At 37.3% G+C, this 27,558-nt stretch overlaps 1 protein-coding gene across 1 annotated transcript; it reads left to right on the top strand.

The window, feature by feature from the left end:
• On the top strand, window positions 1-26,846 carry DLD (dihydrolipoamide dehydrogenase). The gene is made up of 14 exons (XM_040260841.1): window positions 1-168; window positions 1,632-1,710; window positions 9,043-9,122; window positions 9,866-9,934; window positions 10,489-10,558; window positions 11,961-12,061; window positions 12,635-12,778; window positions 13,196-13,297; window positions 22,669-22,859; window positions 23,498-23,668; window positions 23,952-24,141; window positions 24,576-24,713; window positions 25,917-26,006; window positions 26,093-26,846. The coding sequence occupies exons 1-14, from the start codon at window positions 130-132 to the stop codon at window positions 26,156-26,158; spliced, it is 1,530 nt and encodes a 509-aa protein (XP_040116775.1). The 5' UTR covers window positions 1-129; the 3' UTR covers window positions 26,159-26,846.
• Window positions 26,847-27,558: the final 712 nt, after the last annotated feature.

The raw sequence follows: 27,558 nt of genomic DNA on the forward strand, positions 1-27,558 counted from the left end.
AATCGTGCGGCGTCCGACCGATGACGTAGGCCGCCCTCGTGCATGCGCAGGGCGGGGAGACCTTGGGGAGGCGGCGGAGACGCTTAGCGGAGGTGAAAGCCTTGGCAGAAAGGAAAGTGTAGCGGCAAGATGCAGAGCTGGAGTCGTGTGTACTGTTCCTTGGTCAAGGTGAGAGCCCACTGGGTGGGATCGTGCTGAATCAGGCCCAGAGAGGCCCACTGACGGGATCTGGGACGTGGCCTAAGTGTGGGTATGGGAGAGACCGGCGGCCAGGCCGGGACCACCTGCGACTCCACCCCTGAACCCGCTCAGCAGGGGCGGCGGCTTGGAGGCAGAAGCCTGGGCCGTGGAGAGCTCTGCCGGTTGTGTGACGGCCAACAATCACACACAGTCCCCTCCCAAGACTGGGCCTGGAGCCTGGGGGTCCCGCATGGGCCCTTCCACCCTGGCGGAGAAAGCAGGAGTCACCCTTGCCCGTTATGGTTGACTTTTTCGTAATTCTAATTCCGGCCCTAGTGGCCTTTTGCAGTAGACAGGCTTGGGCCACCGCTTGAACGACTCAGACTGAGCCCTAACTCTTGGCCCCAGGAATTCCTCAAAGGTCCCTTTAGTGTTTGCAGCTTTAAGCGAGCGTGCATTGACCTCTCTCTTAGAGCTTGTAGTTTTAATTGTAGCAGGTTATCAAGGTAGCCTTCCCTTCTCATCAATGTACCGAATACAGCCAAATTGTATATATTTGGGTTTGTGACTGAATACAGTATTGAACAAGACCTTAAAAATAATACAGAAGTTAGACCCCTTTGTTTCAAGATGAGTAGCCTATGTTTCGCGAAGTTAATGTAACAAGCTAGAAGTACGTTTAGTGAGAGAGCTGGGACTAAAACTCAGCTCTGATCTCTGCTGTTCTTTGGTCCGCTGTCCTCACCTCAGGTGCAAGCCTTGCCTGGAAGTAACAGCGTTCCTAGATCAATGTGTAGGATTTTTCACTGCCTACTTTGATAGGAGCTATTTGCAGTTGTTCCTTTGTGCCTCACTGTCCTTAGGAAAATAGTAGCCATCCATGTTTAGAGATTGTTGTGGAGATTATGCTGCAGTTTGTAACACTAGTAGTTCTTGGATCTGAGTACATTACTTGGTGCATTTTCCTAAGGTATCTTGTCTAATTTTCTGTTCCTTTTGTATGGTTCAGGTACATCTCCATAGATTGTACATGGTAGTTTTGATTTTAGGAAACAATAATTACATGTAAAAGGATTGTCATAATATAGATTATTCAAGTACTTAAGCTGGAACTTTAAACGCTGTAGTTAATGCCATTAAAATGATCTCTGGTGCCAAAAGTTAGCCATGCCTTCTGAAAATATAATAAAACGTTAAGTACCATTTAATAACGTGTTTTAGTTAGGTAAAAAAATGAAATGATATGTTGAACATTTATAATAAAAAGTGTGGCAAGCTGATTGTTTTTACCAAAGAGCAGAAATTATTGTGTAACCTCCCTGTCAGTGGAAGATACATTAGCAACCATTGCCCGATACATTTGCCTCATCATTGACTTCATGCGTCTTTAGTAGTTCTATGTTTTGAATTCATATTTTACATAATAAGATCATTTTCTTTCTTCTTTTCAGAGAGGCCATTTCAGTCGAATATCTCATGGTCTCCAAGGAGTTTCTGTAGTGCCGCTAAGAACTTACGCAGATCAACCAAGTAAGTGCTTAGTAAAACAGGTTTTGCTCATATTTCCTTTATATTTAAATGTAAAAGCAAGTGAATGTTAAGAGTAACTAATATAAAGTAATTAGCTATAGAATTCCTTTGTTCAAATGTTTGTTCACTTAAATGCTCTGTTGAACACCTGGTGTGTTCCAGGTGGTAAACAGGAAGAAGCCTTGCTCTGACAGAACTTGTAGTCTGATGGTAAAATACAAACAGTATACAAGAAACAGGGAAATAATTTGGGAAGTGATTGAGAATAAAGTCTGATAATTGGGGGTAAGGAGACTATTTTAGATAGTGTATCAGGCCTTTTCTGTGCAAGGGCCTGAGTGAAGTGAGGGTGTGAGAAGGTTATTTCAGGCAGAGGGAACCAGCAATGAGAAGGGTCTGAGGTCGGAATTCAGTTGTGTGGTTTAGGGAATTGGAAGAAGTTTAGTGTGGCGAGGGGGTTTCCATTGTAAAGTTATGTACTACTCCTGCAGGGTGCATGGGTTCAGCCTCTGGGCTAGGAGCTAAGAGCCCACATATTGCGCCAAAACAATAAAAAGTTAATTCTGTCCTCTGGTAAGACTGAGTGTGTTAGTTGCTTAACACTGTTTAGAATGATGAGACATCTCTTTCTGTGCTGAATGGAAATCTTAATGGGCTTATCAAAAGCACATTTTAAAGATTAGAAAAATGTACCCTGAAAGGAAGCTGTGGATTATGAATACTTTCTTCTTTTATACTTTTCTGTATTTTTGAAGTTTCTATAAAGGATATGTGCTTTTTTTAAAAAAAAGTATTTAAAACAGGAAGTTCTTGGATTTATAATAAGATACTTTGGCTTCCCAGTACCAAGACTATTGATTATTTGAAATCATGTTTTGACATTTTTTTGAAATTTCTTATATAATCATAAGTAAAGTTGCATGTTGACATCTTAAAGCTTCATTATAGAAGCCATTACCTGGGGGGGACTGTGACCATTGGTCTTCCTGCATTCTGTGAAATAATTTTTTCCTGTATCAAACTGTTGTCAGACTACTGTCATTTTGTATGTTTTATTCTTAGGAGAGAGGGTAGGAGGAGGATTCTGGTCAGTAATGACCAACAGTGGGTAATTTACCCTTGCTTTGAACAGGTCAAAAAAAATCCGTTAAAAAAAAACAGATTTGGTGGAGGAGAAAGTTCACCTCTTTATATCCCCTTTCCCTTTCAGTTTCACTGAGATATAGTTTGTATACACTCTTTGTTTCTTTTGTTAAATGGAAATTCTTAATTCAGCAGATTTTCGTTTCCAAAACATGCAAGTAAAGACTTTTTACAGCTCACTCTGCACCTTTGGTGTTACATATTCAACAAAGATTCATTTGTCTTCTATCTGCTAGGCAGTCCCTGAGCAGGAACTTAGATTGTAATGTTACAGGCATAACTGAGCATTCATGTTGAGTAGATTATAAATCCTTTAGTACTCATGTAGATACTGTGTATAAAGTCTTTGGTTGAATGCAGTAACAAGCATTTTATATATGTATTTATATTTGTCTGAGTTATTTATTTAATGGCTGACCTTTCTTCAAGAGTGTACACTTTAGGGCAAGGACTGAATGTGTCTGCTTATCACTGAAAATAGACCAGTTGGTACTCAGTTCTTATTTACTGAATAAACCCTGGGATCATGTCTGTTTTAGTTATGCTCCATCACAAGCATCCAATATGGTGCCTGGTACACAGTAAGTGTCCAGAAACAACACTGATATTAACTGATGCAACAACAGTGATATTAGCTGATGCATTGAGTCCTTACTCTGACTCAAGCATAGTCTTTAATCCTTGTGTCTGTCCCACCAGTTATGTACTGCTGATGCCTCCATTTCCTCCATGAAATTGAGGAGCTGAGTTTAGAGAGCTGAGCTAGGAAATCTGTCATTTCCCAGCTGTGTAGCTGGGAAAATTCTGACTCTAGAACTTACACACTCTTAATCACTGATCTGTTTGACCTGTCTCCTTAGATGAGTATTGGTTGACCAGCTTGAGAAGTTTGAGCTTATTATGATACAGTCCCCATTACAGCATCTGGGTGATTTCTGAATATGAGCCAAGTTCATCAGGTTGTGTTATTATTGATATGACCCATTTCATGACAGATACTTATAGCACTTAGTCACATTTGTTACATTCATCTGTTCATTTACTCATTATTTCAACAGATATGAAGTCTCTACTATGTCCTGGTTATTGTACTAGTTGCTGGGATACGCTAGTGGATAAGACAGACAAGATGCAGCTTTAGAGTTTGCAGGGGGAAGATAAACATTCAACAAATTATTATAGTTGTGATGAAGACTCCATTGATGGAGCATATATCTATATATGATAGCTATATATGGATTGAAACTGGTCACAGTTATTTTCCTAAGGAAATTAATGTTGATATCTGAAAAGCATTGTGGGAGCATGTGTGGAAGGAGGTATTCCAGGTAGAAGAAATGGCATGTGGGGATATTTTGATGTGAGAAGGAGTATAGTGCATTTGAGGAGATTGAAAGGGCCAATGTGGCTGAATATGTTGATAGTTGAGAGTAGATGTTTCCAGGTTGCAAAAGACACTGTTTTAAGGGCAGTTGGGAGGTCACTGAAGTGTTTTAAGCAGGGGCATGGTATAATCAGATTTGTTTTTAAAGCTCATTCTGGTTGCACATTCGGAGTTTTTATACTTTTTCTTTCTCTCTCATTAGACTGTAAGAACCAAGGCTCTGTCATTTATTGGTAGCCAATAGCTTAGAATAGTGTCTGTAATGTGAAAGGTATGCTCTCAGCATTTATCTTCTAGGTAGGTGGAGCAGAATGTATGTGGGTAGACCAGCACAAGTCTGGGTGCAAGCTACCAGTAATTCATTATTGCTGAAGCTTAAACCACATGATACTGGTGGATGAGCAGAATGTGATGGGAGATGAGGCTGGAGAAAGTTATTGAAGATATTTGGATGTGTACTTAGGAACTTGAACTTTATCTAGCAAGAAATAGGGAAACCAATGAGAAGCAAAAGAGTAAGGTCTGAGTTGGGTTTTGTCAGGATGTAATACCGAGGTAGTTGTGTAGGGTATTGTGGAGGGTGGGGATGTGACTGGAGGCTGCAAGACCAAAGATGGGAGATGGATCTAAGAAGAGAAGAAACATTTGTTGAGTGCCCAGTGGTACCTGGCATCCTCCCAGGGTCTTGACATGTCTTACCTCTGGCCTTTCAACCCTGGGATGTAGGCATTACTGTCACTGTTATGCCTATATTGCATCAAAGCCCAGGGAGATTAAATAATTTGCCCAAGAATTTAAGAGATGGTGGAGCTTATATTTGAACTCACATTTGTTTTACTTCACCATTCTTTCTTCTTTTACTGTTTCTCTTTCCTCATGAACTAGGAGGTTGTAGGGTTATGATCAAAAAATAAAGTATTAAAATTCAAGAGTTTCTTCGAATCTGAGCAGTTTTGGGTGATGAAGGTATAGAATGTGACTATGGAAATGGGCTGAAGATTAAGGCTATTGATAATTTTAGAACATGGGACTTCCCCAGAGGTCCAGGGGGTAAGACTCCATTGTCCAACACAGGTGACATGGGTTCAGTCCCTGGTCCAGGAGGTGAGGCCCCACATGCTGTGGGGTGTGGCCAAAAGTTAAATACATTTAAAAAAGTCTCTCCCCCCCTAATACACACCAAAACATGATAAACCTTATCATGTAGCTCTTATATTCATTCAGTGAATCTGGCAATTAATGATTACTGCCTTATAATATTTGTTCTTGTTCCTTAAAAAACAATTATTGTTTTCTACAATTGATATCTCTATGTTTTGATACGTACCTGTTTTCCCTAACTATATTGTGAGATTTCTGAAGATAGTGATGATTTCCTCATAGGGTAGGCATTCATGAAATTTTATTTCATTCTGATAATGAAGAATTTTTTGTCATTTTGGTCGGAATTCCTGATTGCCTTGGAGATGATGGGACCACCTGAGTGGTTTGGAAGGCATAATGGTACAGGAGCATAGTCTTCAGAATCTAAACAAACCTGGCGTAAATGCTGGCTGGATCACTTACTAGTTGTGTAACCTTATGCAGGTTATTTATTCCCCTCAGCCTTATTTTCTCCCTGTTAAATGGCAGTGATAGTTATGTAACAGATGTCCTTAGTTTTAAATAAGACAACCAGAAGCATTTAGCTCACTGCCTGACATGTAGTAAATTATCCAAGTGGTAAATAATATTGCAGACTGACTTTTTAATACACATGTTGTATCAGTTATTTGTTGATGATTGTAATTGGTTTGTAGCCCGACACCTTTATTTTAGTGGTAGCCTTGATTACATGGTATCCTTAGTTTCTTCTAATGGTGTAATAAGCAATATTTTGTAACTTTTAAAGCACTTTTCCCTGATTTTTCTTTCCATTCATTTCATGTATTGACTAAGTTGGTCACCTCTTATTGTACCCAGTATTTTTTTTTTAGGTATCAGCCTGATAGCTTCCTCTTGGTGTTTCACTGCCACCTGAATGCAGGTTACTGTCCAGCGGCCTTTTGCTGTTTTGGCTTAGTCATCTTTCTCTTAGGCTGATTTCCATTTCCTTTTCTGTTTTTCTTTTTCACTTTTAAAGGCTGGTGCTAGTTTTAAAATTTTCTGTCAAATGCTCTCTAAATTAATGTATTTTGTTTAACTACTTTGCCATATCCTAATTTTTAAAACTATGTATAGGAACCAAATTGAGAAATACTTTTTGACAAGGAGATGGTGAGTCAGAATCATGTATTGTAACCCTTCACTTGCAAGCAGCCTTTGGTAAAAAAAAAAGGTGAATGCTAGCTGGCTTGTTTTTCCAGGGTTTTATTTTGAAAAATTGCAAATATTTAGAAGAGTTGGAAACACTTTACAGTAAATACTCATGGATTCTTCACATTTTTCTGTACTTACATTATCACATATCTGTTCATTCATATACATATCCAGTCATTCATCTTACTTCTCTGATGCATTTCAAAGTAAATTGCAGACACTGGTATACTTTCCCTAAATAATGGCTTATTTTTAAAACTTTGCCCTGAGTCATACCCATATGATGACGTGCTACAGTCCATGGGGTCACAAAGAGTGGGACACAAATGAGCGACTGAACTGAATGCCCTCCTATACTTCAGCTGACAGATCTTTAAATGAAGGCTTTTCTTCTTTCCCTTCATCTTTGTGCTTCCTAGCATGTTAGTAGGATTCTCATGGAATGGAACATCTAGTATCTTCAGTGCAAGCTGAACTGTTTCTTGGTATTTTCTGTAGCTTTGAAAAAGACCTAAGATCACATAGTAAATTGGGAAATAAAACACATGTTTTTGACTTTTTTTGTATTTAAGTTTATTCAATAAACCTGTATATTATAATTTAAAATATGTTAAAAATTTAGGCAAGAAATAAGTTTTTTAGCTTGTATTTAGATTACTGTGAAATTAAAAATTAGACCCAAACTAAGGGATGTTGGGTAGGTCCTCATTTGGTTCAAGATTTGAAAATAGAAATGTATTTTATAGAAATTTCTATTTGAAAATCAAAATATATTTTATTATATACTTAATTCTGAACATGAATGAGTGAACTAAGCAGTATGGCCAAAAAGCACAAATGGATCAGGAGAATTGATACAATACTTTTTATCGTGTGTTAGTCTAGGTATATTTTTTTCGTGTATGAGTAACCCAAATTATTACCAAGGATAATCAGTTCTTTAATTTATTCAGTAGGGTGATTCTTAGATTTTGTGGATAACTGGGTTGGATAACCTATTACTTGTCCTCCAACATAGCTTCTGTGATTCTGTTGAGGCCAGCAAGAGTCTTTTAAGGAATACTCAACTCCCATCCCCGAGGGGTATGTGTTTGTGGGGAAGGGGATGATAAGAAATTAAAATTGTTGTCTTTGTAGATCAGAATATAGCTATTATATAGCAAATACTGTATACATTTGGGTACTGTGCTAAGCTATTTGCATATGTTATTTGTTTTATATTACAGCCTTGTGAGGTAGATATTTTTTTGTGTACTCCTTATTTTGCAGATGAGAAAACTGAAGGTGAAGCAGATTAAATTACTCACCTAAGGTTAGATAGCTAGTAATTATACAGCTTGATTATTGCTCTTGGAGGTAGTTGAAATTAAGGAACGGAGTAATACTAAATAATAGACCGCTGGAAGGAGAGACAAGAAGCCTAATTTTGTCTCTGTCACATGGCTGTTGGATGACCTTGGGCAAGTTTAATTGACCTGTCTGAAACTAGTGGGTTTTTTCTTTTTTAACCTAGTGTTTCTTTCCTGTGAGATATATATCTCATATGTATATATATTGCATCCTTACCTTTCTCCTAGGAAGTTCTGAGAAAAACATATGTGAAAGTGTGTTAAAACTACTAGGTTTTAGAGTCACTGAGATTGTAAGGACAGTGGATGGGGGAGAAGGGAGACTGTGTCTAACTCTTAATGGTTATTGTTGCTTGATTTGATGTTGTTTTGAGAAGACTGGGAATAATTGCAACTTACTTTTACATTTGTTTTGTAATTATTATACTCCTAAGACTACTGATGAAAGTTAATTTTCAGTTTCTTATCTTTATATGATAAATGTCCAGAATAGTTCATTGAGTGTTCTGTTTAGCCTATTAAACTATACAAAATTTATCATTATTCAAATAGTTCAGAATGTATTTGCCAAGTATTATAGGGAAGCAGAATTTTCCCCCTGTTACTTTAGAAGTTAAGTACCTGAAAAGGATATAATCGGTTTTGAGTTTATTGAAAGAACTAAGGTATTATACGAAATTATTTTATTTAATCCAAACATCAGTCATTCATGGTAGTGTTATTGTTCCTATATGACAGAAAAATGAAGTCTCTTAGTCACACAGCTAATAAATGATAAGAGTTGAGATTTCAAGCCAGGTATGACAGATTGCACAGCTCAGGCTCTTGCCTTCATACAGCTATGTCACTAAATATCTGTCCATTATCATTCAATAAAACTATGGAATTTAGCAAAGTCAGTTGATACAGTGGGTACAGAACTCAGTTATATTTTGATATGCCATAATGAATAAATAGAAAACAAAATTTAAAACTCAGTGTCATTTTCAGTTATGGTCAGAGAATGTCGGGTACCTCGGAATGAATAGTACTATGTAGAAAATGCTGGTTATTTGCACTTTTTTGGAGTATAAAATGTAAGATTTTTTTTTTTAACTGTAGTGCTTTTGATCAGTAATAAGCAATTTATTGTTTTGTATCAACTTGCTTTGATTGTAGTTGATGCTGATGTGACAGTAATTGGCTCTGGTCCTGGAGGATATGTTGCTGCTATTAAAGCTGCCCAGTTAGGCTTCAAGGTAAGGTTTAAGCTCAGATTAGGCATTGATTTCCTTTTCATTTGGGAAGGATTGAGCACATTCACAAAATACTTTGCAGGTAATTAGTAATGATAAATAATTTCCTAATTCTATAAATTATATTTAGGTCTGAGACTAATGAAGAGAGAGGATTCATTCAGTTGTAGTATTTTCGTGAAATGGAAAGTGAAGTCACTATCCCCTCCCTGCCGCACACCACTCCCCACCCCATATTTTTTGTTTCATTTTGGCTTCTAGTCACACTTTGGGAATCCCAAGTGGCGCTAGTGGTAAAGAACCTGTGTGCCAATGCAGAAGACTTAAGAGATGCAGGTTTGATCCCTGGGTTGGGAGGATCCCCTGGAGGAAGGCATGGTAACCGCTCAAGTATTCTTGCCTGGAGAATCCCAGGGACAGAGGAACCTGACAGGCTACAGTCTGTAGGGTCCCACAGAGGTGGATATTACCAAAGTGACTTAGCGTGCACATGTACACACTTTGGAAGATAGAGTAATAGAGCTAAATAAAAACATGATCTGGTTTTTAAACAAATATCTTTCAGAATGATTCACTTTGGGGTTAGTATTATGTAGATAATAAATTTTAAAAGAGTCTATATATTTCATTCTCACAAACACTTTCAGTAGCATGTTTTGTAGAAGAATTAAGACACACATTTGGAATTGTGGTGAACTGAAACACTGCAGGTTATGTGCAGTAAATAATATTTTCTTTGCTTATAGACAGTCTGTGTTGAGAAAAATGAAACACTCGGTGGGACATGCTTGAATGTTGGTTGTATTCCTTCTAAGGTGAGCATGTGTTTTGTACAGTGCAGACATTTTTTTCATTAGCCACCAACTGGAAGGATATATTGAAATTAGAAGGTTAAACTAATACAGTTATTAAAAAAACACATTTTTTCCTTTGTTAAAATTTAGGTTACTGCTGTCAGTCTGCCATACATTCCTGAAATAACTTCCTTGTCTCAGAATGCCTAGCCTTTGAGCTAGGCTCTGATGACAGAATCTGATTCCATTTTTTTGGCTTTCCTCTACAGTGAAACAATTAATAGGCAGTAAATTCTTCTTTTAAGCCCTTTATGTATGAAAAATGCCCTCTTTTTTAACCTGCCATTCTGAAGTTGTATACTTAATCGTTTGCTTTTAAAGAAAGTAAAGTAGTTTTTTCATTCTTGTTTGTTGAACATTTTGTTACTATTTTTCTTACCTTAAATATGTAAGAACAAAAACTGAATTGGTGTAGTCCTATATGCTATTTCATATAAAGAGTGTCAATTTGTAAGTGGTTTTTGCATGTATATGGTTTGTGAAATATGATAATTTAGTCTCCTTTTTTTCTTTAGGCTTTATTGAATAACTCTCACTTTTACCATTTGGCCCATGGAAAGGATTTTGCATCTAGGGGAATTGAAAGTATGTATACCTTTCATATTGAGCAATATCACCACTTGGCTCTTCTGGCTAAGGACTTGTGTCTAATGACAGTGTAATATATGGTTAGTGAGGGAAGAGTAAGACAGATCTTAACAATGTGAGATTTATGTAAGAAAGAAGGCTTAAATCCATATTTCTACTATGACATCTTCTGTTCCTTTGCTAACGTGTGTGTGTGAGACAGAGTGTATGTGTGTATGAAGACTCAGTTTTTGTTTCATTAAAACTTGGAGGTCACTAAGAGATCACTAGGGGGGCGCTGGATTCCTTAGTGCAATGGGCAAATCGTGGTGAAGGAAGGAAGGTCTGCTTAAGTTGTTGGTAGTGAAAATAGATGCAAGGAGATGGGGAAGGATGTGGCATAGTGGAAACGGAGATTTCATAATGTTTTAGTTTGGTATGTCCTATCTCCTGCCATTCTTTTGGGACTGTTTTCATTTTGTCCTTTTTCTCCAATTGTTGTTGTTTACAGATACCTCCAGGAGCATAGTCCTAGGAAAGGTCAAAACACACCTTGTGCTGTGGGGGAGACGAATTTGATTTTTATTTCTTTGTAGTAGTAGGTTTCTGAAAGCTGGGGCTGTAGTGTAGGCAGACAGGTATAGGAGTGATGTACATTAAAGCAAATATTTTAAACCAGATGAATCAAAGTTTACTTTCTGTACCTACTAAGGAAAGAAGAGACGGGGTTAGAGGTGTGCATTGTAGGCAAAGCTTCATGTTCTAGCACTGTAACCTTAAGTAGATCACATTTCTTAGGGCCTTTGTTTCCTCATCTCTAATATATGTATTGGTTGCCTGAGCTGATTTCTGACATACTCTTCTTGCTTCTGAAGTTCTTTTGGAATTTGAGTTTCTTTCTTTTCTTATATTGTTGCTTCAGAGTTATCTTGTAAATTAAATGAGTGAGTAAAATCTAGTTGATTAAACTCTTTTATATTAAATTATATTTGAAGTTTTCAGATGTGATTTTTTAGTAGCTTTTGTTTCATGAAATTTAGCATTTTCTTTGGTTTAAAATTTCCAGTGATGTTTTACTTTGTCATTTTTACTTAAATCTCTTCCAGACTTATAATTGTCATAAGATGTTTAAAGAATGTATTGTCATAGTGGGGTGTAATGGTTTATTTTGGACTTATTTTTTCCTGAAGGTGGACTTTTTACATTGTGTGATGTGTTCTGTTATTGTGACGGGATGCTGTTGGCTTTTTGCCAGCTATGATTATTATATCAGTTATTAGATTAAAAAAATTTTAATACAGCCTTTTATACAGTTTTGTATGCATTAGGGTGCAATTTTTCAGACCTTGATTAGTGAAAAATATCACACATTGCTTTAGGAATATAGCTGTGGACTAAAGATTTATGTAACAAATTACAGTGTCCGAAGTTCGTTTGAATTTAGAGAAGATGATGGAACAGAAGAGTAATGCAGTAAAAGCTTTAACAGGTGGAATTGCCCACTTATTCAAACAGAATAAGGTTAGTACATTTTATGTTCAGATTTTTGCAATATTTTATATACATGATAAAAATTGCTTTATGCTGACAGTGATGCTGTTAGAAATTGGCTGCTGGAGGATATTTAATTTAAAACAATATGGTAGCCTAAAATAGATTTCCCTGATGCATGTAATATAATTTTTGCTGCATAAAATTTTGTACGTAGCGTTACCAAATGTAACCATATGTAGCGTTATGTACCGTGTGTACATATGTACCTCCCCCCAGCACAAGGTGTGTTTTGACCTTTCCTAGGACTGTGCTTCTGGAGGTATCTGTAAACAACAACAATTGGAGAAAAAGGACAAAATGAAAACAGTCCCAAAAGAATGACAGGAGATAGGACATACCAAACTAAAACATTATGAAATCTCCGTTTCCACTATGCCACATCCTTCCCCATCTCCTACATATGCACCATATGTAGCGTTACCAAGGAGGAAGTGTTTTGTATTGGATAAATTATTTAATAGTTTTTTCTTACAAATCATATTTGTTTACCCAAAAAATTATTTTTAAACTCTGTGAATTTTTAAACATTATTTTATAAAGGTTGTTCATGTAAATGGATATGGAAAGATAACTGGGAAAAATCAGGTCACCGCCACGAAAGCCGATGGCAGCACTCAAGTTATCGATACAAAGAATATTCTTATAGCCACAGGTTCAGAAGTCACTCCTTTTCCTGGAATTACGGTATTTACATGTTTTACAACTGCACGACCTTTCTGCTTAAATACATTTTATGTTCTATATGAACTTCGAATGAGAGATACCTGACTGAAGTACTGTATGTTGACAGTCATTCAGCTTTGGGGATTTGCCTGTCTTTATTCTGCAGTAATCTTGACCAGAAATGGAACATTTTATATTATGATATATTTGAATTCAATATGAGGTTAATACTGACCATTCTGAGATGCTACATGATAAACTTTTAAGTGAGCCATTTTTAATGGGCTTTGATAAAATTAAGTCTATGGATAAAAGTCATAAATAGCTCAAAGCAAATAATGACTTAGTATTTTTAGTGATTATACTGAGTAAGATCACAGTTTATAAATCAGTAGGTTTTTTCAAGTAATTTTGATTGTCTCTCTTTTTTAATTACAGATTGATGAAGATACAGTAGTGTCATCTACAGGTGCTTTGTCTTTAAAAAAAGTTCCAGAAAAATTGGTTGTCATTGGTGCAGGAGTAATAGGTGTAGAATTGGTGAGTGATGTTTTTTCTGTCCCTTATTACTTCCGTGGAGTTTGAAAGGACTTAGTGTTCCTCTGACTGTTTGTATAACATCACAGGCAGATTAGCGTTGAGTTTTGTTTAAATACTATCTAGTAATAGTTTTCAAGATAATCTGTTTAAGTAATCATTACTCATTAGAACATTCTGTTTTGTTTTGTTTTGAAATCTGCTTCCCTGTATCTTCCAGCTTTCCTAATTCCCTAGAATTGGACTGATTTTTAAAGATCTACTAGCCCTTCAGATATTTAAATCTTCCAGCCCTTCAGTAGACAGCTCTCATTCTGAGTGAAATGCGTTTCAAATAAAGACATGACTTACATGTGGTTCTTTCTTGCATCTCCATCCTCATTTTGATCCCTCTAACTCAAGTTTTAGAAATGGCAAATTACTTGACGTTCTCTGAATACTGTGCTGTCTCATACCTTTTGCTTATCTTGTTCTCCATTCTTGTCCATCTGGCAACTTTTAGTTTTGTCCAGTGACCTCTTCCTTCTGTTTTAGGAGTCTTTTCCCAGGGCCATTTTACCTCTCCTTCTAAAATCACAAATCCAGACATTTTATTCTCTGACCATAAACTCCTTTCCTCTTCCTCAGAGAGCCTATCTAGCTGAAGAATAGCTGAGTTTATCATGTTTTCTAGTCCCTAGGTTCCTCTGTGTTTTTGCTCTGTGCCCTTATCCCATCCTGACTGCTTTCCAAGCAGCTTAGATTCCATGGTGCGTCACTAACGACTTCCTTACAAGTGTTCTTGAGTCCCTTGCCTCGCTGTTCTGTCATATCTGCTTGGCAAAACTCCGGTCCTGGTTGAATTCAACTTCCTTTTTTTATGTTACGCCCAGGATATTGACTACACCAGGAGAAAGACATGCACCCTCAACCCAATGGCCTGGATTTGGGTATCTTTGCCCATTGCTACACTGTTCTCTTAGCCTGTTTGCTGTGTCTATGTGCCTGCTTTCTTCCCTGAGGCTCAGCCTTTCACCTGTGCTTGACAGTGCACTCTCTCCTGCTTTCTTGGTGACTTTGTTTTGTGATTTTTATTTTTGTATTTTTTTTAGCCTTTAGCCTCTCTCCTATTTTTGCTTCCTTCTCATTTACATTTAAACCTGCTTCTCTGAGGGCACCCATGTGCATTTACACATGCTAAGATGCCTTTGTACTTAAGTACACAGACTTAGTACACAAACATAAGCCTTTTCTTGATCCTGTGTCCTCCTTAAGTTCCTGATTTCCCTCTCACCTTCTCTCCACAGCCAGACTTCTTGGAAGAGATGCCCATGCTGTTTCATCAGCTCTCACTTACCTCTTCACCCATGGCTTCTTGTGCCATCAGAGTGCTCTTGATGGGGCATATATGGCTTTATTGCTCAATCCAGTAGACTGTTTTCTTCACTGCTTTTTTGGTAGCAAACAGCATTGTTGATTTTCTTGCCTTTGAAACTTTTCCCTTACCCTCTCTGCAAATAGCACTCTGGATTTTCCATCTACCCTTTGGGCTGACTTTTCTTTCTTCCTGTTCTGAGCCTTCACTTTAATTGTTGCTGTTACTCTAGATTCTGTCTCAAGGTTCTCTCCCAGATTCATTTTGTCTTTTCAGAGAATATTCTGTTCACTCTTAACCAGTTACCTGAAGACTGATAAATATGTGCAGTTAATCCTTTCTCCTTAGCTCTGAGCTTTTGTATGTGAATGCTTACAGTATCTTTATTTGTTGGTGTCACAGGCACTTGGTGAATGTGTGACTTAACCTGTCTTTCCCTCCTTCACTGACCAAAATACAAAACAAAACCTGTTTATTTTCTAACATTTCCCACCTCAGTGAGTGGTACTGCCTAAACAAGACGTTTGGGAACTGTAAGTGACCTCTCCGTGGGTTCTAATGTGATACTACCTGTTAGGTAACTCATGAATATATCCTCTGTTAGGGTAAGTACAAACTCTTAAATATTGTTTGGTGCTGGCTCAAGTCTCCAGCTTCATTTCTAAGCCCTCTCCCTCTCAAACCATGTTCAGGATTTATTGAAATAGCAGTTCCTGAACAAGCTGCATTTTGTATTTAAATGCAAATACAAATTGCATTTGCCCCGCCCTGCCCTATCTGTAGTCAGCCCTTCCACCTGTTTGGAACATTTCATCCCTCTGTGAGTTTCTCTGCTTTATGAGCCCTTCCCTGCCTACCGTGGATGTCCTTAGGTACTCCAGTATTCTTGCCTGGAAAAGGGGTCACAAAGAGTCAGACACGACTGAGCGACTTCACTTTCATTTTCTGTTTAAGAAAACTCTGGTCCTTCTTTGAGTCTAGTATAATGTCTCTACATGTTTTCATCATCTACTGATAATAGTATATATTGCATTTATTTGTTTATATCTTTCTTTTTTATAGGATCATAAGCTCCTGAAAGGCAGAGACTGAGTTTTAGTCATATTTAAATCTCATTGCTTTTCTTAATGACTCTTACTTAGGTTTTTTAGATAACAGATCCGTTATTTCATTGTCATCCTTTTGATCCAATCCAGTCTGTCATTTTAAAATAAAGTTCCAAACTAAGCAAAATAGTCTAGGTTTTGGAGAGAATGTCTTTTAGTCTTGTGATATGCATAATATTGGAGAAGGCAATGGCACCCCACTCCACCACTCTTGCCTGGAAAATCCCATGGATGGAGGAGCCTGGTAGGCTGCAATCCATGGGGTCGCTGAGGGTCGGACATGACTGAGCGACTTCACTTTCACTTTTCACTTTCATGCATTGGAGAAGGAAATGGCAACCCACTCCAGTGTTCTTTCCTGAAGAATCCCAGGGAAGAGGGAGCCTGATGGGCTGCCGTCTATGGGGTCGCACAGAGTCGGATACGACTGAAGTGACATAGCAGCATGCATATTTCTTTGTGTCTGTCATTTTAAAATGATGTTCTAAACTAAGCAAAATAGTCTGGGTTTTGGAGAGAATGTTTTTTAGTCTTCTGATATGCATAATATACTTCTTTGTGTAACCCTTGAAGATCAGTTTTTTTGTTATTTGTTCATTTGTTTTTAGCACATATTGAGCTTGAGGTCAGATGAAAACCTCACATCTTTTGCTTGAGCAATTCTGATTTTTAAAAAAAATCTAAATAAAGGACTTTGAACCTTATCCTTGCTTTGAATTTAATATTGTTCACTTGCACCCAGTATTTCCAGCCTAGTTCTTTGTCTTGATTCTGTCATTTTTACACTTAACTGCTATTTCTTGCTTTGTCTTATAAGTTGGGGAAGTATGTTAACTAAGGCATGTGGGCCATCATCTGATCTTATCTAAAATTGGTTAATCAAGCGTTCTCTAGTGTGTTTCAGGTTGTCAATGCAAAGTATTAAAAGCCATCTGATACTGCAGTCTTTTTTTTTAGTTTTAAAAAGCTTTTAAATTAAAAAAATTTTTTTTTGGCCACACCACACAGCATGTGGATCTTAAGATACCCCCCTTCTGTGGAAGAGCAAGAGTCTTGGACAGCTGCCAGGGAGGTCCCTGATAGTACAGTCTTTTACCAGCTATGAACATGACTGGTTACCTTTCCGATGCCAAAATGCACTGCACTAACCAGCCCAGAAGAACTTTCAGAAATACAGTTTGGGTAGCTTATATGACCTGTTTGAAACACTTATGGTAGTGTCTAATGGTTGTCAAACTGGCTATTTAAAAATCTCTACTTTCTAGTATTTAACAGGGATTGACCTCTGTTCCACATTTCAGAATCTATTCTTTTTCAGTTTTTGTTTTTTAAAAAAAATTTTTTATATTGGGGTATAGTTGATTAACTTCCCTGGTGGCTCATATGGTAAAGCGTCTGCCTGCAATGCTGGAGACCTGGGTTCGATTCCTGGGTCGGGAAGATCCCCTGGAGAAGGAAATGGCAATCCACTCCAGCACTCTTGCCTGGAAAATCCCATGGACGGAGGAGCCTGATAGGCTACAGTCCATGGGGTCGCAAAGAGTTGGACACGACTGAGCGACTTCACTTCACTTCACTTCATAGTTGATAACAGCGTTGTATTATTTTCAGGTGTATAACAAAGTGATTCAGTTATCGCATATACATGTATCTTTTCTTTTTCAAGTTCTTTTCCCATTTAGGTTGTTAACATAATATTGAGCAAGTTCCCTGTGCTATATAGACCATCCTTGTTGGCTATCTATTGTGTTTTCTTTAAAAACATTTTTTTAAATTAGTTATTTTCACTGGAGGATAATTACTTTACAACATTGTGATGGTTTTTGCCATACATCAACATGAATTGGCCACAGCTATGTATGTGTGTTGGTCCGGCACCCTGCTCCACCCCGCCCCACCGTGCCCTGTCCCTCTGGGTTGTCCCAGAGCACTGGCTGTTGGTGCCCTGCTTCATGCATCGGAGTTGCACTGGTCATCTATTTCACATATGGTAATGTACATATTTCAATATATTCTCTCAAATTATCCCACCCTCACCTGCCTCTTGAGAAACCTGTATGCAGGTCAGGAAGCAACAGTTAGAACTGGACATGGAACAACAGACTGCTTCCAAGTAGGAAAAGGAGTACGTCAAGGCTGTATATTGTCACCCTGCTTATTTAACTTAGATGCAGAGTACATCATGGGAAACGCTGGGCTGGAAGAAGCAGAAGCTGGAATCAAGATTGCCGGGAGAAATATCAATCACCTCAGATATGCAGATGACACCACCCTTATGGCAGAAAGTGAAGAGGAACTAAAAAGCCTCTTGATGAAAGTGAAAGAGGAGAGTGAAACAGTTGGCTTAAAGCTCAACATTCAGAAAACTAAGATCATGGCATCCGGTCCCATCACTTCATGGCAGATGGAAACAGTGACAACAGTTTCACTGTGGAAACAGTGGCAGATTTTATTTTGGGGGCTCCAAATGACTGCAGATGTTGACTGCAACCATGAAATGAAAAGACGCTTACTCCTTGGAAGGAAGGTTATGACCAACCTGGACAGCATGTTAAAAAGCAGAGACATTACTTTGCCAACAAAGGTCTGTCTAGTCAAGGCTGTCGTTTTTCCTGTGGTCATGTATGGATGTGAGAGTTGGACTATAAAGAAAGCTGAGTGCCGAAGAATTGATGCTTTTGAACTGTGGTGTTGGAGAAGACTCTTGAGAGTCCCTTGGACTGCAAGGAGATTCAATGAGTCCATCCTAAAGGACCTCAGCCTTGGGTGTTCATTGGAGGGACTGATGTTGAAGCTGAAACTCCAATACTTTGGCCACCTGATGCGAAGAGCTGACTCATTTGAAAACACCGTGATGCTGGGAAAGATTGAGGGCAGGAGGAGAAGGGGACGACAGAGGATGAGATGGTTGGATGGCGTCACTGACACAATGGACATGGGTTTGGGTGGACTCCAGGAGTTGGTGATGGACAGGGAGGCCTGGCGTACTGCGGTTCATGGGGTCGCAAACAGTCAGACACGACTGAGTGACTGAACTGACTGACACCTCTCAGTTCAAAAAGTCTGTTCTTTATATCTGTGTCTCCTATGCTGCCCTGCATGTAGGATCATCGATGCTGTCTTTCTAAATTCCATATGTATGCATTCATATACAGTATTTGTCTTTCTGACTTCTTCACTGGCTATCCATTATAAATACAGCAGTGTGTATATATCAGTCCCAAACTTCATAACTATCCCTCTTGCCCATCCTTCCACTCTGGTTACGTAATCAAACCCCACTGGCCTTCAAAGCCAGAATCTCTGGGAACTCCTCTCCATTCCCATCCCGCCTGCTGGAAGGCCTCCAGGGGCTCGGAACTTACTCCTGTGGCATAGCTTGCACGGTGTAATTGTTCTCAGGTTTGCGAGTTGCCCACCCAGCTGGTTTGTGGTTTGCTTTTGTCGCAGTCGTGCCTCTCCCGCTGTTCCTTGTGGCTTCTGCCTTTATCTTTGGACGTAGGGTATAATTTTGGAAGGCTCCAGAGGTTTTTTTTTTTTTTTTCTGTCAGTGGTGGTTCAGCAGTTAGATGTGTTTTTGTAAGGAGTGAACTCATATCCTACTTCACCATCTTGAGCTAATATCCAGGAATGTTCTTTCTTAGAATCTATTCTTTCCCACCTCTGACAGTGCTCTTAGGCTAATTAAGTTCCCAAAGTTCACTGTTACCAAACTCTGACCCAAACTCTGTGGTCTATTCAATTAGGGAATTAATTCATCCAAAACAATTAGTTCTTATTTGGGGCTTCACTTCTTTTTTAATGATATTTCTTCTCTTCATGCTGCATTGAAAATTGGCACTGATGGATAAAACAAACAAACATAAAGGAATCATATAGCTTTACTTCCTTTTAATCAGCATAATAGCCCAAGGCAATGATTCTGTTTCCTCCATCTCTGCACTTTTGCATTAGATTTTTTGCAAGCTTCAAGTCATTTAAACATCTTGACACAATGTTTTAGGTGTCTGTTACTGTATTAAAATAATTTTTACATGTCATTTTAAAAATTTAGGTTTATGGAGAGCTTAGTGTGTCGACGTACATATCTCTACTTTCTCGTAAAGATTATTCACATGACTTATTTTTTAGAGTTCATTTTCTTTCTTCCATTACAGTTTAATGTAGTGCTTTCGAATCAGATTTAAAATTGAATTTTAGCTTTGTCTCTTAATGACTTTATGTCTTTGTTAAATTCATTACCCTCTCTGAACTAATTGATCCATTGTAAAAAGGAGGATAAGAATAATTGCCTTATAAGATTTTGTTGAGGTTTAATACAGTTAATACATTTAAGGCACCATAGTGCCTTGCATTTAATAAGCTCTAAATAAATGGTAGATATTACTGGAGTTTTCCTATCTAAGGATTTTGAAATCAGCTTTCTTAAAGAATAGAGTACTTGTATAGTTATGCTTACTGTTCTCTCAAGATGGTGCTGCTGCTTATCATTTCTACTCTTAACTGTTTCTTACTATTCTGATTTAGATTCAGAGGAGTGATTCCTTTTTTTGTAGTGAGCTATAACTTATATATCATGTAATCATTGTAGTGTACAATTCAGTGATTTTTTTAGTGTATTTACAAAGCTATGCATCTGTTGTATCTCAATTCCAGAACATTTTCATCACCCCAAAAAGAAATGAAAGTTGCTTAGTTGTTTCCGACTTACCGTGATCCCATGGACTGTAGTCTGCGAGGCTTCTCTGTCCATGAAATTCTCCAGGCAAGAATACTGGAGGGGGTTGCCATTCCCTTCTCCATGGGATCTTCCCAACCCAGGGATTGAACCTGGGTCTCCCGCACTGCAGACAGATTCTTTACCATCTGAGCCTCCAGTCATTCTATATTTCTCTGTTTTCCCAGTCCTTGGAAAACACTAATCTGCTTCTTATGTCTATGGATTTGCTTATTCTGAACATTTCATATAAATGGAATTCATGCAATATGTGGCATTTTGTGTCTGGCTTATTTCAGTTAGCATAATGTTCTCAACATTCAGGTATACTTTATTTCACTTTATGGCCAAATAATTTTCCATTCAGTGAATTTTAAAAATGTGTTGTATCCGTTCTTTAGTTGATGAACAGTTGGGTAGTTTCCACTTCAGGACTAACATGAATAATGCTGCTGTGAACATTTTTGTACAAGTTTTTGTTTGGACATCTGTTTTCATTTCTCTTGAGTATATACCTAGGAGTAATTCTGTGTTTAACCTTTCAAGAACTCTGTTCTCCAAAAGGACTGCATCATTTTATAACTCCCTCCCCAAGCACTGTAAGTTTCAGTTGTTCCATTTGCTCACCAGTATTGTTGATTTTTTTGATTTGAGCTTTTCTGGTGGGTGTGCAGTAGTATCTCATTGTGGTTTTAATTTGCATTTCTCTAGTGTTGCAGTGTTGAGCATATTTTTATGTGCTTTTTTGCCATCTCTATGTCTCTATGTCCTTGAAGTGCCTGTTTAAATGTTTCGTATGTTTTTTCCTTGAGTCCGTTTGTTTTGTTACTGAGTTTTGAGAGTTCTGCATAGAATCTTTATCAAATAGTTTTTTTATAAACATTTCTTTATCAAATAGTTTTGCAAATATTTTTTATTTTTATCAAGTAGTTTTTTTGCAAACATTTATCAAATAGTTGTTTTGCAAACATTTCTTCCTAGCCTGTGGTTTCTCTTTTTTGTGTTCATAATACTGTCTTGTGAAGAGAAGGTTTTAATCTTGATGAAGTCTAATTCACTTTTTCTCTTTCATGGACTGTGCTTTGGTGTTATAGCTGAAGGTTTTAATCTTGATGAAGTCTAATTTACTTTTTCTTTTTCATGGACTGTGCTTTGGTGTTACAGCTGAGAAGTCTTTGCCTGCCTCAGTGTCACAGTGATTCTCTCCTGTTTTCTTCTACAAGTTTTACAGTCTTGGATTTTACATTTAGGTCCATAATTTCTAGTTATTTTTTGTGTATGTTTGTTATTGAATTTTTAGTGTCACTGTATTGCCTCTAGTTAACTCAGCTCTCACCCCCAAAATTCATGAAATATAAAAAATAAATACATGAACTTAATTTAGTTGCTAAAGTCTTACAATGGATTTTAAATTATTAGGTGATTTTAATGTAAGTTCTTGCAAAGGATATATTCATAGCTTTTCATAGTTTATTTAATGCTGTAAAATTATCTTCATATTGCCAATTTGAAGATTTCATTTCACATTTGACATACAAGTATTCACAAGTTATAATTGTTAAAATGTTGTTAAAATAAAATGCCAGCATTTAGTTTAAATTATAATTTGAATGAAAAAAGTAAATATTTATCTTGAGAAGATAAAATATGAAGCTAATGCTTTGTAAGCATCAGTAATTAGCAAAAAGAGGTTACTTCTTTCCCCTCAGCCTTCCTCTTCACAGTCTTTCCTGTTTCTGAAGCAGTTACCAGTATATTTCATTCCTTCTCCAAGTCTTTGTGCAATTGTCGCTCCCCGTGAGGGCTTCCCTTGACCACATTATTTAAAACTGCAGTCCTTCTCATTGCCGTAGTCCTGGTGCTACTTCAGCTTTGCTTTTCTCATTACACTTTACTGTCCTCTGCATAAACTCAACTTATTTGTCTTCTCTATCAGAATTTAAGGTCTCTGAAGGCAGGGTTTTGTTCACTGATGTATACCTACCATCTAAAACGGTGCCTAGCAGTTAGTAGGTGTTCAGTATGCTGAATGAATAAGTGTATGAAATTATACACGTTTGTCACAGTGTTAATTTTAAACCTCAGTGTTTCTAATAGGAACATAGTAACCTAGGAAAATACCGTACAATAAACTGTTTAAGATGATTTTTTAAACATTTGCTATCAGAGCCTTTATTTTCATGATTATTGTCTGCAGGGCTCGGTTTGGCAAAGGCTTGGTGCAGACGTGACAGCAGTTGAGTTTTTGGGTCATGTTGGTGGTGTTGGAATCGATATGGAAATATCTAAAAACTTTCAACGTATCCTTCAAAAACAAGGATTTAAATTTAAATTAAACACAAAAGTTACTGGTGCTACTAAGAAATCAGATGGAAAAATTGATGTTTCGTAAGTATGCCACGTTTGTTTTTGCTATGGTATCCTTCTGTGTGTTTCTTTAAGAAAAACATTTAGCTTTAAGAATCAGATTTTTTATAACTTAGTACCACTTTATTGTGTAGTGTAGCTCAGTATTGCTTATCCAGTCAGCCCTCTGAAATTCATGATTGCATTGATGAGAGAAAAATTAGCCCAGTGTTCTCATTTGTTACGTACTTTTTCATAGTATACATTCAGAACAATTTAAACTCTCAACATTCAATAAAATCATTATTTTTAGACAGATGCATGGGGAAATCAGTAAGATTATTGATTAGATTGCATACCATGTGCCTGGTATTCTACTTATTCAACACTGAAGTAACTTGCTTAATGTCTCGTAGCTGGTGGGGGCAGAAGCACTACTTGAGCTTGGATCTATGTTCTTAAACCATGTTAATACAGCCTTTCATTGTGAGGTTCAAATGATAGACCTTTAGAGGATATGTGCATTTTTCATTGCCTGACCCTGTTTATGTTTTATTTATGATTAAAATAGACTGTCAAAAGTGTCATTAATACTTGAGTAATGTCTGGTCTTAAGTTTCCAATATCTGTCAGCCATTCATGTAGATGTGTTTTACAATTATATGCTGCTTACTACCTAGTATTGAGGCTGCTTCTGGTGGTAAAGCTGAAGTCATCACTTGTGATGTACTGCTGGTTTGCATCGGCCGACGACCCTTTACTCAGAATTTGGGACTAGAAGAGCTTGGAATTGAGCTGGATCCTAGAGGTAGAATTCCAGTGAATACCAGATTCCAAACTAAAATTCCAAAGTAAGTTACATACCTACCTGCATTTTCAATAATTTTAAATAAACACTTGTCATGCTTTAAAAATGCATTGGCTTTGGGGAAGAATAGTAAAATTATAACCTGTAAAAGAAAAATAATTAATTGAATTTTTCATTACGCAAAGTGTAGAACTTGAACTTGGAAGAGCTGTATTTATTTTTCAGTGATTTACTAACTGGAAACTCATAGTTTTTGACTCTGGCATAACAGAAGATGAGTGTCTGTGATTTCAGAAGTTCACTGTTTCTTTTGATCTCTGTGGCAGTATCTATGCAATTGGTGATGTGGTTGCTGGCCCAATGCTGGCTCACAAAGCAGAGGATGAAGGCATTATCTGTGTTGAAGGGATGGCTGGTGGCGCTGTACACATTGACTACAACTGTGTACCATCGGTGATTTACACACACCCTGAAGTTGCTTGGGTTGGCAAATCAGAAGAGCAGTTGAAAGAAGAGGTAATTCTGAATGAGGGTGGTTTTATTCTTAACGTGTGATTTGGCTTAACGACAATGGTGGTTAAGAACCCTTTCATTATTGCATTAATGCATTTTAATAACTATGTAGAACATTATAGGTAAGTTTGAATTATTTTTTACTTTATTAGTATCATAAAGGAGAGAGTATTTGCTTGCCTGTATTTTTTTTTAATTTTATTTTTAATTCTAGAGGTCTTATACTTGACTTTGAAGTATATCCCGGTGGGCTGACACTTGAATTTACTTATGTTTGTTTCCAAAATATTTTTCTGTGATAAACCTTTTGGTCTTCTATATGCTTTGTGAAGAACTGCCTTCTTGGGATTTAGTTCTGATAGATGGTAGATGATTTCAGCAAATGGAAATGAATTTTTTGAGAATTTATGTAAGCTCTCAATTTCTGTCTCTCACAGGGTATTGAATACAAAGTTGGGAAATTTCCATTTGCTGCTAACAGCAGAGCTAAGACAAACGCTGACACAGATGGCATGGTGAAGATTCTCGGGCAGAAATCGACAGACAGAGTATTGGGAGCACATATTCTAGGACCCGTGAGTATTGTAAAGCCAGAAATCCCATTAGGATTTCTGGAAAGCATTGCTGTTTAGTACATTAATTTAAAACCACCTAGTGGTTATATTCTGAGGTTGTTATTTACTAGCAGAAGTTTGAACATAGCCTCTTTGTGCATTGTTTCTAGCACTGACAGTCTTGCCTATCATATCATGTGTATTCCATGCTGCAACTAAGACATCCCTTTAAAACACACACCAGGCCGTTTGCCTGCTTAAAACTCTCTGGTGGTCCTTTCCACTTCAGACTTACACCCAGGGCTCCACTGAATTTTGGTCTTGACTATCTTTCTGACATCATGTCTTTCCAATCATTCTCTTTGCTCATTAATTCCCTGTCTCATGGGCCTTCTCTCATTGCTCATTAATTCCCTGTCTCATGGGCCTTCTCTCAGTTTTTTTCTTTCTTTGTATTTTTTTTGATAGGTAAGAAGTTGGTTTATTTAGAGAGAAACATACTCCACAGAGTGTGGGCCATCTCAGAAAGTGAGAGCACCTTCTTACAATTTCTTAATAGGCAAAAACTTGTTCCTAAAGCCTTCGTGCTTATAGACCGTTTGTTTAGAATCCTGTGTCTCCAGATCTTTGTAAGACTGGCTTATTTAGCTTGGTTCAAATGTTACCTTCACTTTCACTTTTCACTCTGCTGCATTGGAGAAGGAAATGGCAACCCACTCCAGTGTTCTTGCCTGGAGAATCCCAGGGACAGAGGAGCCTGGTAGGCTGCCGTCGTCTCTGGGGTCTCACAGAGTCGGACACGACTGAAGTGACTTAGCAGCAGCAGCAAGAGAAGCCTTTCCTACCACTGAATTTGAAGTATGCCCTCCCCTAGGTATCTGATGTATCAGTGATGATAATAGAACATTTGAGTGCTTACTCTGTAACAGTTTTTCCTAAATACATGCATTAACTTGGGTTTTCAGGGCTCTGTGCAGTAGGTGGTGTTCATCCCATTTTTAAGGTGAGTAAATGGAATGAAGCACAGAGTCAGTGAGTAATTGAGGTAGTAAGTGGTAAGATTTGAATCCAGGCCATTTTTCTTCAGAGCCCAAGCTCTTCTGTGCTTCTTTTTTCTGTTAGGATTTTTCCAACTGGAGGCAGTTAACTATTTTAATCTGTCCTATTAGATGGTAGTTGTTTTGCCATAGAAACAGAATTACTTCTTGATTTCTTGTTTTAAAGGGCGCTGGTGAAATGGTCAATGAAGCTGCACTTGCACTGGAGTATGGAGCATCCTGTGAAGATATAGCTAGAGTCTGTCATGCACATCCGGTAACACACACACAACTAATGGCTACCTGAAGTTTCTTCTGACCCGCAAATACTTGGTTTTTAATTCTAAATTTCTTCCCTTTCAGACCTTATCAGAAGCTTTTAGAGAAGCAAACTTGGCTGCATCATTTGGCAAATCAATCAACTTTTAAAGTAGAAGATTGTATTTTTCTGAAATTTCCTGGGGACTTTTGTAGAGGTCACATTTCTGAACAGGAAATGCTCACAGCTGCAAAAATTTATAGGACTGAATTATGAAACTTTTGGAAGGTATTTAATAGGTTTGGACAGAATTGAATAATCTCTTATCTATATTTTAAATAAATTTAATATTGTTTCATTAATATCTGCACTAATATCTGCAAAAAAGAGCTACTTATAGTAGCTTCCTAGAAAATTTTCTTCAACCCATATTTTCATGCTGTTTATGAAGGGTTTAATGTCACTGAATTTATGTTAAGTAGCTTTTATTTCTGATATAGGATTTACTTACATGGATGCAGCTGGAGTATGGTATGTGAACAGCTCTGTTTGAACCAAGGTGATCAGGTTATTTGAAACTTGGTTTTCACATTGGGAACAGTCATTAGAAGAAGTTGGAAACATGTATAAACTGATGTAAATAAAAAATGATGATCTCAGTTATTTTAATCCCCAATGTCTTAGTGGTTAGAGGTAAAATTTTTGTTTAGATTTTTAAGGTTCTGTTGAGGTCTAAAGTATAGTTATACAGTTAACCAAAGTAAGGCAGTGTATATACAAAAATCAAGTATCAGATGGAGAAGCAATGTATTACAGTGGAAAATGAAGACACGGAAATAAATATGTCTTAAATATTCATTTACTGGTTATTCTGAGTGGATGTCAAGATGGTCCTAGGTTTTTTTGACTACCTCTAGTGTATATTTTTCTTTGTTACTCTTTATTATTGCTTTTATAGACCAGGATGTATCTTTTCTTTCCACATTGTAGGACAATACTAAGGTATTTAAAAGGTCATTATCCTTTCATCTGTTTTAGCAATACCTACTAAATGTTTAGCATTTATTTTTGGAGAAGCGACGTAAGGGAATCTTTAATTGTCTTTCTTTTCCTAAGTGGATTTCTGGTTTATCCTGGCTGGGTAAAATTGACTTTTTCTTTAAAGAGTAATATTTATTAAATATTTAAAATTACTGTTTCTTAAAACACTTAAATAAGTGTTAAATACTAAAGAGACTTCTGCATATTATGTCATTCACATTTATTCGTCAAATTGCAGTGCACCTGATGGCAATTTAAAGGATATACATATTAAGGAAAGTTTGGAGAATATAGTTTATAAGCAGAAGGCTATGCAGAATAAGATATCAGGTGATCGGAGATTAAAGGAAAATGTTTAGTAACCTTCAGGTTTTAGTTTATTTACATATAGGTCACATTTTCTTTTTTTTTTCACATGTCCAGTGGTCTTGAATTGTATTACGGACCTTATAAATCAGCACATTCTAAAGACTGGATTCTGTTACCTCTGGAAAATACTGAATTTTTTAGTGGGCAGTTAACTTGATTG

This window comes from Oryx dammah, unplaced genomic scaffold (genome assembly GCF_014754425.2).
Source record: "Oryx dammah isolate SB20612 unplaced genomic scaffold, SCBI_Odam_1.1 HiC_scaffold_18, whole genome shotgun sequence".
In the NCBI taxonomy this organism is placed as follows: domain Eukaryota; kingdom Metazoa; phylum Chordata; class Mammalia; order Artiodactyla; family Bovidae; genus Oryx; species Oryx dammah.